Below are 13,184 nucleotides of genomic sequence, written 5' to 3' on the forward strand. Positions count from 1 at the left end.
AGCCGAAGGCAGTCGCTTAACCAACTGAGCCACCCAGGCGCCCGACAAGCAGATCTCTTAAGTATCGTAGGGGAGGACAGCTTTTCCTTTCTTCGCTTCTAAGTTCTTTGGCTGGTCTAACCATTAAGTTGACGTAAGACAGATTAACAGGAGAAAAACAAATGTAATTTTGTATGTACAAGAGATCATATAAAAATATGAGACTCAAAGAAATGACCAAAACAGGCAGTTTGGTATCTTTCAGACAAAGAAACAGTAAATTTGTCAAGATGACAACACAAAGCAGTTTGGGCTCGGGATGAGCAAATTAATGAGGAAGTAACAGGAGTTGTTTCTACAGCCTTATTGCCCCATCTCTGGCGATAAGGATGCATCTCTCCTGCAGGTACGGGGCGGGGGATTCACTCCTGCTCTCAGGGGGATAGAGGAGGCTCAGGGTATCCTTCTGGCACTCTTTGTTTCTTAAATAACTTTAATTCAAAATAATTAATATGCCCAAGTGGCATATTTGGGGGCAGGCTGCCCTGAACCTCATCGATATCAAACTAGTATACACTGAAGTATAATTAGGAGAATTCATATATAAAACTGGAAGAAAATCAAGGAAAATGTTTAATTAAAACACCTATGTGATTGGAAACCAACAATTTCACAATAGATAGAATGGCTTAACGATTAAGGGCAAGAACCATGGATTTCACCACTTACTAGCTACATGACCTTGAGAATAGAACTTCACATCCATAACGTGGGGTTAATAAAAATACCTAACTCATAGGTTTAGTGTAAGGATTAAACGACATGATGCTTTTGGAGGGCTTAGTCCAATAAGAAGTAGCCGTAACTATTATGCTTTTATAGTTACAATTTAGTAAAAAAAAAAGTATAACATTTCAAATGGTGTAGTTTAGAGCAATGCTATTAGAAAACTTTGGTCATCACTTAAAGAGAAATTTTAAGCGGTACCTGGGTGGCTCAGTCTTTAAGCGTCCGGCTCTTGATTTCAGCTCAGGTCATGCATGATCTCAGGGTCATGAAATCGAGCCCCACATCCAGCTCCCTGCTCAGCAGAGTGTCTGCTTGTCCCTCTTCCTCTTCTCCTCCCCCTGCTCTCCCAAATAAATAAATAAATAAATAAATAAATAAATAAATAAATCTTTTTAAAAAAGAGAGATCACTCTAAAACAATACAAAAATACTTAGACTTCATAAATTGTGGGAAACTATTTAAGAGTTTAAAGGAGAGGAGTTGACCCAATGAGACTCATTTTGTTTTAAAAGTTTAACCTCTTAGAACATTTGTCTTTATATGTTTATATAGATTTTCACACATAGGGTCATGCTGTACATATTGTCTTTCAACGACAAGTGTTCTCTACATCATTTTAAGCAGATAAATACCATCTTGTTTTATGAACGTATTATATTACTTTTAACCAATCCCATTGTGGTGGCTTCATTCTGCTTCCACTTAGCTAAGCTGGGACTCCATTTGTAAGAATTCCTTTCCCTCGTTGGCCATGAGCAAAATGGGTGCAAGCTTTGGCAACTGGAAGTGAAGAGACAGCCATTTGGACGCTCTGAAGGTGTATAGTTCCATTGCCAGTTGCCCTGCAGCGGCCCCAGCCACTGTGGGTGTCCTTTGGCTCCTCCAAATCCTGGGTCACGTGCCTGTGATGGGTGTCAGCTTCTCCTGCCAGTTACCCACATTATCAAGGTTGGAAACGGTAACACATGCAGGTTCCAGTTTGTCCTTGAAGGTTCCATGTTGTCCTCATGAGCTCCCGTTCATCTTTGCATCTTCCCACATCATGTGTATCTTTCCTTCCCAACTGCTGACCCTGCTGACTTCACACCCAACACCAGATTCAGAAAAGCCACCACCTTGCCCACTGGTTACCTTCCCACTGATTCCCTGCTCCCACAATAAACCTCTTATTCCATGTCACCCTTGGTGGTTCTGCTTCTCTGATCAAACGGTAACTGAACTCTGACCCACTCACTGGGCTCTCTGGGAAGCAAACACCAAGATGGGGTTAGGAGCACAGAGGTTTACTGGGAGTACCTGGGAGCATAAAATGGTGAGGAAGCACTGGCCAGAGGGAACTCCAGACTGCGCTCCATCTGGCAGAGCCCAGTGGGCAGTTCTGGAGCAAGACTTCCCGCTAAAGGACTCCCACAAATGAGCTAAATTCGCCTGGCTAGAATCTGTCAACTCCAGCAATCTATGCAGCTGAAGGTCAAGTTCCTTCTTTAAAGGAGACCCCTATGCTGCACCCCAGAGCTGTAACCACCTACACAGTTACACAGTTGGTTGACTCGGGTTTTTCCCTTTGTTATAAATAATACTTAGGTGGACAATCCGGTAGGTCAGTCTTATTGCACATTCAAATTATCTACTTAGGATAAATTCCTAGAAATGAGAGTTCATATCAGAGAATATGGCCATTTTTAAGGCTTTTAATTTATAAAACCAAATCTGATCCTTAGAAGAATCATGGTTTCAATTAGAATTTAATCAGCATTGAAGCTGGACATCTTTACATGCTTTTGGATATTTCTTTTTAAAAATTTCTTGTTCATATCCTTGCCTCTATGATGTTCATCTTTTTCTAATGGATTTGAAAGAGTTTTATATGTAAAAGATTTTAACCCTTTGTCTGATATACATGAGGCAAATAATTCTCCAGTTTGTCCTTTGTCTTTACATTTTTCTTCTTTTTCTTTAGAGATTTATTTATTTGAGAGAGAGAGAGAGAGAGAGCACGCGGGCGCTTGTGTTTGTGAGCAGGGGGAGGGGCAGAGGGAGAGGGAGAAAGAATCCTCCAGTGGACTCCCTGCTGAGCGCAGAGCCTGATCCAGCTAGATTCCAGGATTCTGAGATCATGATGAGCCGAAATCAGGAGTTGGAGGCTTAACAGACTGAGCCACCCAGGTACCCCTGTCTTTACATTTTTCGGTGTTGCTTTGGAGATACAGAAATTTTAAATTTCTATATAATTAACACTATTAATATTTTCCTTGGCGATTATTCTTAGAAAAAGCCTTGGATATCTCAAGATTATATTAATATTCATTTATGTCTTTTTTTCTAAGCCATTTATTATTTCATTTTACAATTTGATTTGGGAGGCTAATATACAAACATGTAATATGATATTATACTGTACTGGGTGTGTGTGTTTGTGTATATTTGTACTTTTTTTAAGATTTATTTATTTAGTTTAGACAGAGAACACAGTGGGGAGGGGCCGAGAGAGAGGGTGGGAGAGTCTCAAGCAGACCCTGGGCTGAGCACAGAACCCAAGGAGGGGTTCGATCTCATGACCCCAGATCACAGAGATCACGCCTGAGCCAAAACCAAGAGTCAGAGGCTTAACAGACTGTGCCACCCAGGTGCCCTGTAGTTTCCTTTTTTTTTTTTTTTGTCCCATTGATATTTCTGTAACAGTATCCCAACTGTTTTGATTATTTTGGTTTTATGATAAATATTAACTATTTAACCTATATGCTTCACATGGAACCTATATGTTTAACATATAATTTAAATAGCATATGTTAACATATGAAACCAAAATAATGAAAACATAGTTATGTTAGTTAACTATTAAATATAACTAATAGTTAACTAACATAGGGCGCCTGGGTGGCTCAGTTGGTTAAGCGACTGCCTTCGGCTCAGGTCATGATCCTGGAGTCCCGGGAGGGAGGGAGGGAGGGAGTCTGCTTCGTCCTCTGACCCTATCCCCTCTCATGTGTTCTCTCTCATTCTCTCTCTCTCAAATAAATAAATAAAATCTTTAAAAAAAAATAGTTTAACATAACTACGTTTTCATTATTTTGATTTCATGATAAATATTAACGAATATACAACGACTTAACTATGTTTTACTAATTTTTTTTAAGATTGATTGATTGATTGATTTGACAGAGAGAGAGAGAGAGCGCGCGTGAGGGAACCCAAGCAGGGGGAGTGGGAGAGGGAGAAGCAGGCTCCCCACCCCACCCCAGCAGGGAGCCCGGGCTCGATCCCCGGACCCTGGGATCATGAGCAAGCCGAAGAAAGACGCCCAACGCCTGAGCCACCCAGGCGCCCCTGTTTTACTAATTTGCCTTTCAGGCCAGTGCACCCGGGGGTCCCACGGCTGTGTGTCTTGCTTCCGCAGCGTTTGGACGGAACAGACCCCACGACACCCCTTCTACCAGCCCCCGACCACCCTCCAACCCTTTTTCCAGTCGCAACGTCCGGAGCCAAGTTGTGAGCCAGCCTCTGCCTCCCGGACCAGCCAACACCCCACTTTGAGCCGCGAGCTCCCGGATTCCTAGCATCAGGACACCGAGGCGGAGGCCGCCTCCCCCGCCCGGCCCGCACGCACCTGCGGGCCTCCTACACCTACCTCCCCTGGGCTTCCGTTCCCTCGGCGGCAGCGAGCACGTGGCTCTGCAGGGCCCGGGCCCCCTTCCTCCCGAGTGGGTGAGGAGCAGCGCAGGCGCCTCCTGAAGATGCAAAGCCTGCGCGGTGGCCTCGCCCTCTTTCTCCCCGCGCGCAGACGCCCAGCAAGCCGCGAAGGTTCTGGAGAAGACTCGGGAGCAGGTGCGTTTGGCCCTGCGAGCGCCGGGTTCTGCCCACGCACGCTCCCACCCTGCTCTGTGACTCAAGCACCCTCCAGCACGACTGGAGGCCCCTGAAGGCCAGCAGGCTTTGAGGGGCCCCTCTGGCACCCCGCCCAACACACACACACACACTAGGCGCCTTTCAATGAACCTGGAGCCCTCTCCCCAGCCGTGGACCAAATGGAAACAAAGATTTTTGCAGAAAAAAAAAAAAAAATCATTTCATGATAAATGTGAATTGCTAAAGGGTGAGGCCCATCTTAAAATTTAGGGTTTTTTTCTTTTTCAAGTATTTATTTAAATTCCAGTTAGTTAACATACAGTGTAATATTAGTTTCAGGTGTAGAATTTACTAATTCATCACTTCCATACAACACCCAGTGCTCATCCCAAGTTCTCTCCTTAATCCCCATCACCCTTTTAACCCATCCTGTCGCCCACCTCCCCAAATTCCTTTTTCAAAAGGTCTAGTTCCCTTCCCTGGAAGATTATGCATCTGCGTGGCAAGTAAAAGGTGGCCTTAAATTTTTTAATACTTCTCTGCTCCAGAGAGGGAGTCTGTATTCCCTCCACTTGTAGGCTCTATGACTGCTTTGTCCTGACACGTTTTGGCAGAAGTAATGTGCCAATGTCAGGCCCGGGCTTTCCCACGTTTGTCTCTCGGGACGCTGTCTGTGGGAGCCCCCAACAGTCAGGGCAGAAGTCTTCACATTGCTAGCTGGAGAACCCAGCCTTCCAGGTATCCCTACCAAGGTCCCAGACCTTGGAGTAAAGTCAAATCAGACCCTACAGACCGTCTGCCTGCTGTATACCACAGAAGAGGCTCAATCCACACCACAGGCAGCAAAAGAATTGCCCAGCTGAACCCTGGCCCATTCCCTGACCCACAAAATCACTGGTTCTAATAAAATGGTGGTTCCCTTAAGCTGCTAAGTTTAGGGTGATTTGCTGACACAGCAACAGATGACCAGGGTATCATGTGATAGGCAGTAGCTCCAGGTGAAAGGAGTAAACTTTCCCTCCCCATCAACCTCAGGTTGGGACGTGACTTGCTTTGGCCAGTGGTATCCAAGTAGACAAGTCATATGGCAGGTGCATGCCAAAACCTATCCGCGTTTCCTGCAGCAATTTTGCTTTGCATTCTGCCATGAGAATGGCATGTCCCTGACAGGGCTGCCCCTTGCGTCTGGGTTCTGCAGCATGTAGCCATGTGGAGCAGATGTCTGACAACATATAACATAGGCACCAAATAAACTCTTGCTGTTACAAGCCATCCAGGGCCTGTTCACTCCCGCAGTCACACTTAGAATCTGATACACTGCATAGCTGTTTTTTCTCTCCCCTTTAATCAGTATTAGGAAAACCCATTTCCCATGACGGAATCTGAAAACGTCAGATACTCATTTGTTCAGCCTCCCTCACAGCTAGAGGTGTTCTTGTTCTGACCAGTGACAAGTGATGGGTAGTCAGTGATGGGAGTATACTTCTGGAAAAGATTATCCTCAATGACCAGGAGAGGGATATGAAAGGAGTTACCTTTAGCTGCCTTGGCCATCCACTCAGACACCTGTTCTTGACACTGTTCCCATAAGGATGTGATGGCTACAGCCACAGCAGCCATCTTGTAAACATGAGGCAACAAACTGGAGAAGTAAAAGCCAATATACTGAGGAATGAAAGGATAAAAGATCTTTGATCCTTGATAAAATCGTTGAACCCCTCAACAATCTAGGACTGTCAACCACCAAAAACATCTTATAATGTGAGAGAATTGTCTTAGTTGTTTAAGCCACTGTTAGTTGGGAATTCTGTTATTTGTAGCCCCAAAAACCCAACTCGTATATAGATTTTTGTTGGTTTTGTAACTGCATTCTGATTTTCCTTTAGGAGATCAACAGACTACAACACACACACACACACACACACACACACACACACACACTGCATTTGGTCCAGATGAGATTGCACTCTCCAGTTCCTGGGGTGAGCACATGACCAGGTCTGGCGAATCAGAGTGGACCATCCACCTGGCTATAGTGAGTAAGCTGAAGATCTCTTCTGGGACATTGGGCCGAACTGTCAGGGAAGAGAGGCTCTCTCTTCATTGGGATTGCCGCTTAGGAATTAAAGCAACACTGAGGAGAGCAGAGTTGAGAAAGGAAAGACTAATTTCTGATGGTATTATTGAGCTTTTGAGACTCTCCTTCGTCTGGTCTATCTACCTTTGGACTTTTCTTTCAGTTATGTGAACCAATAAATTCCTATTCTTTCATAAACCGGTTAACAATGGGAAGAATCCTGACTGATACAGACCAGAGTCCTAGTTTACATACGGGGCCAAAGGGCCTCAGCTGAAGTAAAGCAGGGTTTGGAGGGGAGGGTGCTGGGGAGGGCGGCAAGCTATGGAAGGACAAGATGTGACAACTCCACGAGGTGGCTGCTCGCGTCTGTCTCACAGATAACAGAGGCACTGAAGAGCAAAGCGACTTACCCAAGGTCGTACAGTGAGTAATTAATTAGAAGGGCGCAGATTTAATCGCAGACCTAATAAAACTCCAAAACTCAAGCCATTCCTGCTGAGCCACACTGATTTGCAGGGTAGGTCTTTAACCAGAAACCAAGCCCGTATATTGCCTCTCAGCCATCAAGAGAGTTTTATTGGTGTTGGCTGGGTGGGGCTGAGGACAACCCAGAGTTTCCTTGTATTTGAGAGTCATGTTCAAGATTCTTTTCTTAACTGTCTTCCTGATCAGTTAAGAAGAGGCAATGGTAGCCATAATTAGATCTATCCAACATGACTACCTAGGTCCTTCTACTTGCTTCCCTTCCCAGCGCTCCCTACACACCGTCTCCCGTTCAGTCACCTTGGTGAGGAAAGGAGCTCCCTCAGGAACTCCCATCTTTTCTTCAGGATATGTAGATGGTACATGGGTCTGGAAAATTCCAGGTCAGCTAAACCCCTTCAAAGTATCCCTGGTGGCATCAGCTGGGACAGGTCCAGTGCCTGCCCCACACCCCTCAAGTGAGGATCCCAAGCACAAGCCTAGAGCTGCCTCCAGCCTTCCCAGAGGACTCTGCCAGCAGAAAGCTATTGCTCATAACATCTCCAGCTCTATAATGAATCATCCATCATAACGCCCTGCTACTTTTCCCTGGACTTGACCTTGTGAGTTGACTCCATTTCCATGGCCAACCTCTTACCAAACCCAATCTGACCAGCAGCCAGCCTGAGGACCAGGGTATCTAGCTCACTGTTGGCTGCCTTGAATCTGTCCCGGCAGGAGGCAAGCTCTTCCCAGGATTTCTTGGTCATGGTGCCCTTCAGCGGGGGGGTTCCCACAGTGTAGGGAACACACAACTCATGTACACAGGATGATGTCTGGTAGTAACCTTTCAGCTTTATTTTTCTTTTTTAAAGATTTTATTTATTTATTTGAGAGAGAGAGAATGAGAGAGAGCACATGAGAGGGGCTGGGTCAGAGGGAGAAGCAGGCTCCCTGCCGAGCAGGGAGCCCGACGCGGGACTCGATCCAGGGACTCCAGGATCATGACCTGAGCCGAAGGCAGTCACTTAACCAACTGAGCCACCCAGGCGCCCTGTTGGAGAACTTCTTATGGAGAGCTGTCACTAGGGTCTGGCCAGAAGCTTTCAGTAAGTGTTTCTAAAAGTCTGGTCCTTCAGCCTCCAACATCAGAATCATGTACTAAAAATATAGATTTCCTTGTAGACTCAGGAGCTCTCAAATGGGGCCAAAGAGTCTGAATTTTTTTTTAAGTAATCTCTATGCTCAACATGGGGCTTGAACTCATGATCTTGAGATCAAGAGTCACATGCTCTACCAAGAGAGGCAACCAGGTATCCCCCCTTTTTTTTAATTTGAGGTCTAAACTTTATTCAGATATAAAATACCATCAGGAAACATGTCAGTCACAGAAAGACAAATATTGCATGATTCCTCTTATGTGAAGCATCTAAAAGAGTCAAGTGCATAGAAGTAGATAATAGAACGGTCTTTGGCAAGAGGGGGGCGATAAGGGAAGCTGTTGTTCAATGGGGATAAAGGTACAGTTATCCAAGATGAGTAAGTTCCAGAGATCTTCTTTACAGCACTGTGCCTATAGTTAACAATTTGGTGTTGTACACTTAAAAATGTGTTAAGCCAGGGGCGCCTGGGTGGCTCAGTGGGTTAGGCATCTGCCCTCAGCTCAGGTTGTGATCTCGGGGTCCTGGGATCAAGCCCCGAATTGGGCTCCCTGCTCAGCGGGGAGTCTACTTCTCCCTCTCCCTTTGCCCCTCCCCCCTCTTGTTCTCTCTCTCTCTCTCTCTCAAATAAATAAAATCCTGAAAAAAATTTGTTAAGCCAGTAGATCTCATGTTAAGTGTTCTAAACACACACACACACACACACACACACACACAAGTACCAGAGTGATACAAGGAAATTTTTGGAGATGATGGATGTTTATTACTTGATCATGGCGATGGTAACATGAATGTATACCTATGTCCAAACTCACCACATTGTATACATCAATTATGTGCAGTTCTTTGCACACCAATTACAATACAATAAAGCTGGGGTAAAATGGAAGCCACCAACACGTACAGGAATGGTGAATGCTGAGCAGGTGCTGTGCTGCTAAATGTTTAACAACAGGCTCTCCTAAGCAGAAAAGCCCCGGTCTATTGCATTTGCCAATGTCCTTGGTGTAAATATCCCCGCCACAGCCAACCCAAGCTACCAACGTAACATCACTGAAAGCACAGACGGAAGCCAGAAGCATGCTTGCCTCCCATATGTTGACATAAGAGAGCTCCAGCTCAGCGCTGGTAGGAGAGAATGGGCAGGGCACCAACAGCATCTCCCATAGGCACAGCGAGAGCATTTTGCTGTAGACATAAGATCTCACAATTTTATGCGACTTTTACCCTCTATTCTGTGATATAGCAATGTTTGAACATCTTACCGTGAAAAAAATGGAATTATTCTCCAAGTCTTTGAATAATGTCATGTCCTGGGAAAGTATGTCTTGTTTATTACTTTTATATCATCTGTGCCCCCACCTGCCCACCCCCATCCCCCTGGTGTGCACCCACAGAATCGGTGAAAACCCATTTAAAAAGTCAGACTTCAAGAACTCTTCCCCCCTCCCCACCCCCCCGCAGTTGGGTCAACCTAACAGTAATGGATATCTCTTGTTTTGCCCAACTGGCATCATTCCCCTTTTTTCTGATAATGACACCTCATTTTCCTGTAAACAGCTACTCCTTACCCCACCCTGAGTGCTCAGGCTTTAGCAGTTAGCACATGACACAGGCTGGGTCAGTTAGAGCACTCCATTCCCTTGGAGCTAGGGACAAGAACCCACTCAGGCCAATGACACCCTTAGCTCAGAATTACTGAAAAAGGAAATCCCTTCCCACTGGATTACTAGGCTAGTAGGATGGAAGCCTGCAGCTTCTGGTGGCCATTCTCCACCGTGGGGAAAGAGCCCTCCTGAGAATAAAGCCGACACAAAAGAAAGCCGATTGAGAAATGAATCACTGAGTCCTGATAGCATTGTGTGAGCACTTTGAATCTAACTGTGCCTGAGGACACTTCCAGACTTTTCCAGCATTCTAAAGACACTTTCAAACTTTTTAATTACATGAGCCCATAAAATCCCTCTTTTACTCAAGGCACTATAAGTTGGGTTTTCAGTCTCTGGCAACCGGAAGATTGCTGGCTGATTGACAAATCTGAGATCAAATGAGCTAGACTTTATTTAGTACACACCCTTCTGGCTTTCTCTCCTTGGTCCTAAACAGAGTTTAGCATAGACACAAAAATACAGTTTATGGGGGCCCTGCCCCTTGGGGGGCTGAAGATAAATCCCAGGCTGAACTGGTCTGTGTAAGCTAGTCAAAGGCACAAAGGGGGTCACTTCAGGATCCGGATGCTCATTTTCTGCTCGATGTTCATCTTCTCTAAGGACTGGTGGGGGGAGATGGGAGGTAGTCAAGAGTTCAGTCCTCTAGGCTTCCAACCACCTCTCCCATCCACAAAACCCCACCTTTCCTTGGCAACCCGGATCCTTCTGCCCACCTCCTTCCAACTTCCTTTCCCATGTCCATCTGTCCTAGGGACTCGTGATGTCAACTCCCCAGGCCCCAAGGCATTCTGACCTTGGTGAACTCCAGGAAGGACACGGCCCCATCCCCATCTTCGTCCGCTTCCTGCACCGTGCGGTCCGCGATGCTCTCCAACTGCTCTTCTGTCACCTGCACCCCAACCATCAGCCGGAGGACCTGGGAGGCGTGGAAGGGGACAGCCATAAAGAGGAGGTACTAGCCCTATCCCCCAAATCTTGCCCACATCATCCCAAATGGTATTACCCATTTTGTAATCTCTCCCTCATCCATTTTTTTTCACTCTCCACCATATTCCCCCGATAATTTCCCCCACTACTTCTCCATTCAAACCCCCATCTGTCTCTCTTCACACTCACCTCAACAATATGCCCAAACTCATTACCCAACCCCAAATCTTATAACCCAACCTCCCTCCATCCTCCACCCCACCCCCCACCTCATCCCCCCACTATTCCCTATTCCACCCACCCCCACTTCATCATATCTATTGCAGAGTTTCTGAATCTCAGCACTCTTGACATTTGGGGCCAGGTAACTCCTTGTGGGAGGAAAGGGGGCTATCCTGTGTATTGAAAGATGTTTAGCAACATTTTTGACTTCTACCCACCAGATGCTGGTAGTGCTGCCCCCTCCCCCAGCTGTGAAAACCAAAAATGTCTCTAGATATCGCCAGTGGCATTCAGGAGGCAAAATCACCCCCAGTTAAGAAGTTAAGATCTAATTCCAACCTCACACCCAACTCTTCCCCCTTCCATTTCCCAACTAAACCCCACCCAGGCGGGAGTCCCGCTTAATACCCCAGTGGTCTGCACCCTCATTGGCCAGTCATCCATCCCATCCCCCCCACAACCTTTCCCTTCAACCACCCACACTTCACACATCATATCTCTTGTCCTTGCGTTTTTCTAACCTGTAGCATCTCATGCCTGGAGATCTTTCCATCTCGATCCAGGTCATAGAGCTGAAATGCGACTGGAAGAGAATAGAGGGGGAAGGGAAGGTGGGTCTTCTCTGGTTCTCTTCCAGCAGAAGGTCACCCTGGAGGTGTGAGGGAGGTCATCTAGAGGCTCCCGAAGAGAGGGAGGTGCCTGGAGCCTCTTCCTGGTGCAGTATATCTAGGGTCTCACTTGGGGAGGGGGTCCCCACAAACTCACACCGAAGTTTGTTCATTCTGCTGTTGAGGGGTTCAGGTTCCTTGGGGTCTCGCATGCCTGGGTCCTCATCATCCACAGGTCGAAAATGAGCCAGGACTCTGACAAAGCCTGGGAAATCCACTCGCAGGTTCCTGCGGGGAAGGGAGCAGAGGCAGTGGTCACCCTCTGCCTCTGTGCCTAACTCTCCCCCAAGCCCCAACCCCCGGGGGGCCTCACCCGTCAGGGAAGAAGCTGTCTATAATGCGCTCTCCCAGGGGGTTCACGGCCAGCGCCCCAATCTCCTGCAGATCCATGCGGCTGTCAGGTCAAAGTTCAAAAGGGGGTAGGTAGGGCAAAGACGGGAGACGGAGGGTTAGTTAAAGAGGGGAATGGGCCCAGAGAGACAGGTGGCAGGTCCTGAAGCCAGCGCCCCCTCACCTCAGGTAGCCCTTCTTGTTCCTGTCCAGTGCCCGAAACCGGTGGTAGAGGCGGAGCAGACTGGCCTGCGAGACTGCGGGACGGAAGGCGGAAGGGTGACACGGCCGCGGGCGCGGGGGACGCGCGGCGGGACCCTCCCCTGGCGACCCCGGGCTGCGGGCGGGGGACAGGAGCCCGCTGGAGGGGACGCCGGCCGGGGACCTGGGGCCCGCGCGGCGGGGCTGCAGGGGGCGTGACAACGCGCTCCCGCGGGAGGGACCGAGCCACCAGTGGCAGCCCCCTCCCCCCTCCCGCCCCACCCCGCCCTGCCGGGCTCGAGGACACCTGGCTGCCCGGCTCCACCGGACCTGGACGCCGGGAGCCCGCGTTCCCGCTCCCCCCACGCGGGGCGCTCCCTGGAGCCAGCCCCGCTCCGGACCCCCCGCGTCCCCGGGTCCGAGCCCCCGCGCCCCGCTCACAGCCCGTCTCCCGCCGGATGCTGTCCCCGTCGGGAATGCGCGCGGCGTGGGAGCCGCGGGAGCCCATGGCTGCACCCGCTGAGTCGCCCGGCCCCGCGTGCTCGCCTCCCACCCACGACCCGGGCGAACAGAGAACAATGCCCAGGGTGGCGGGGTCAGAGGGGCGGCGCGAACAACGGGGCGTTTCATCCCGAGATGGTGAGGTCGCCTGCGCCCCGCCTGCGCCCCGCCTGCCCCACGCCCGCCCGCCCTGCGTTCTCACGCCGCGGGACAACCGACCCACTTCCCCGCACCCCCGGCGGGGTCCCCGCTCCCGGCCCCCCGTGAGTAAGACTGGGGTCCTGACCTTATCGTCCAGAGACGGAATCCACATCCTTCTGGGAAGGGGGCCGGGTGGTGGGCAGGGGA

At 48.6% G+C, this 13,184-nt stretch overlaps 1 protein-coding gene across 1 annotated transcript; it reads right to left on the reverse strand.

The window, feature by feature from the left end:
• Window positions 1–9,851: 9,851 nt before the first annotated feature.
• Window positions 9,852–12,843, reverse strand: CHP2 (calcineurin like EF-hand protein 2). Its single transcript, XM_034988024.1, has 7 exons — window positions 12,777–12,843; window positions 12,319–12,391; window positions 12,118–12,198; window positions 11,902–12,032; window positions 11,658–11,719; window positions 10,781–10,903; window positions 9,852–10,589 (listed from the first exon to the last, which is right to left on the reverse strand). The coding sequence occupies exons 1-7, from the start codon at window positions 12,841–12,843 to the stop codon at window positions 10,536–10,538; spliced, it is 591 nt and encodes a 196-aa protein (XP_034843915.1). The 3' UTR covers window positions 9,852–10,535.
• Window positions 12,844–13,184: the final 341 nt, after the last annotated feature.

Source organism: Mirounga leonina, unplaced genomic scaffold, assembly GCF_011800145.1.
Source record: "Mirounga leonina isolate KUSES-001 unplaced genomic scaffold, KU_Mleo_1.0 Mir_448, whole genome shotgun sequence".
NCBI lineage: Eukaryota > Metazoa > Chordata > Mammalia > Carnivora > Phocidae > Mirounga > Mirounga leonina.

What these genes read in the sequence shown, in the direction of transcription:
- CHP2 (XM_034988024.1), bottom strand. Translation starts at nt 12,843, where the DNA reads ATGGGCTCCCGCGGCTCCCACGCCGCGCGCATTCCCGACGGGGACAGC. An exon ending in CATCCGGCGGGAGACGGGCT is followed by an intron (nt 12,392 to 12,776) that starts GTGAGCGGGGCG and finishes TCCGTCCCGCAG; the next exon opens with TCTCGCAGGCCAGTCTGCTC. An exon ending in CAGAATGAACAAACTTCGGT is followed by an intron (nt 11,720 to 11,901) that starts GTGAGTTTGTGG and finishes ATTCTCTTCCAG; the next exon opens with TCGCATTTCAGCTCTATGAC.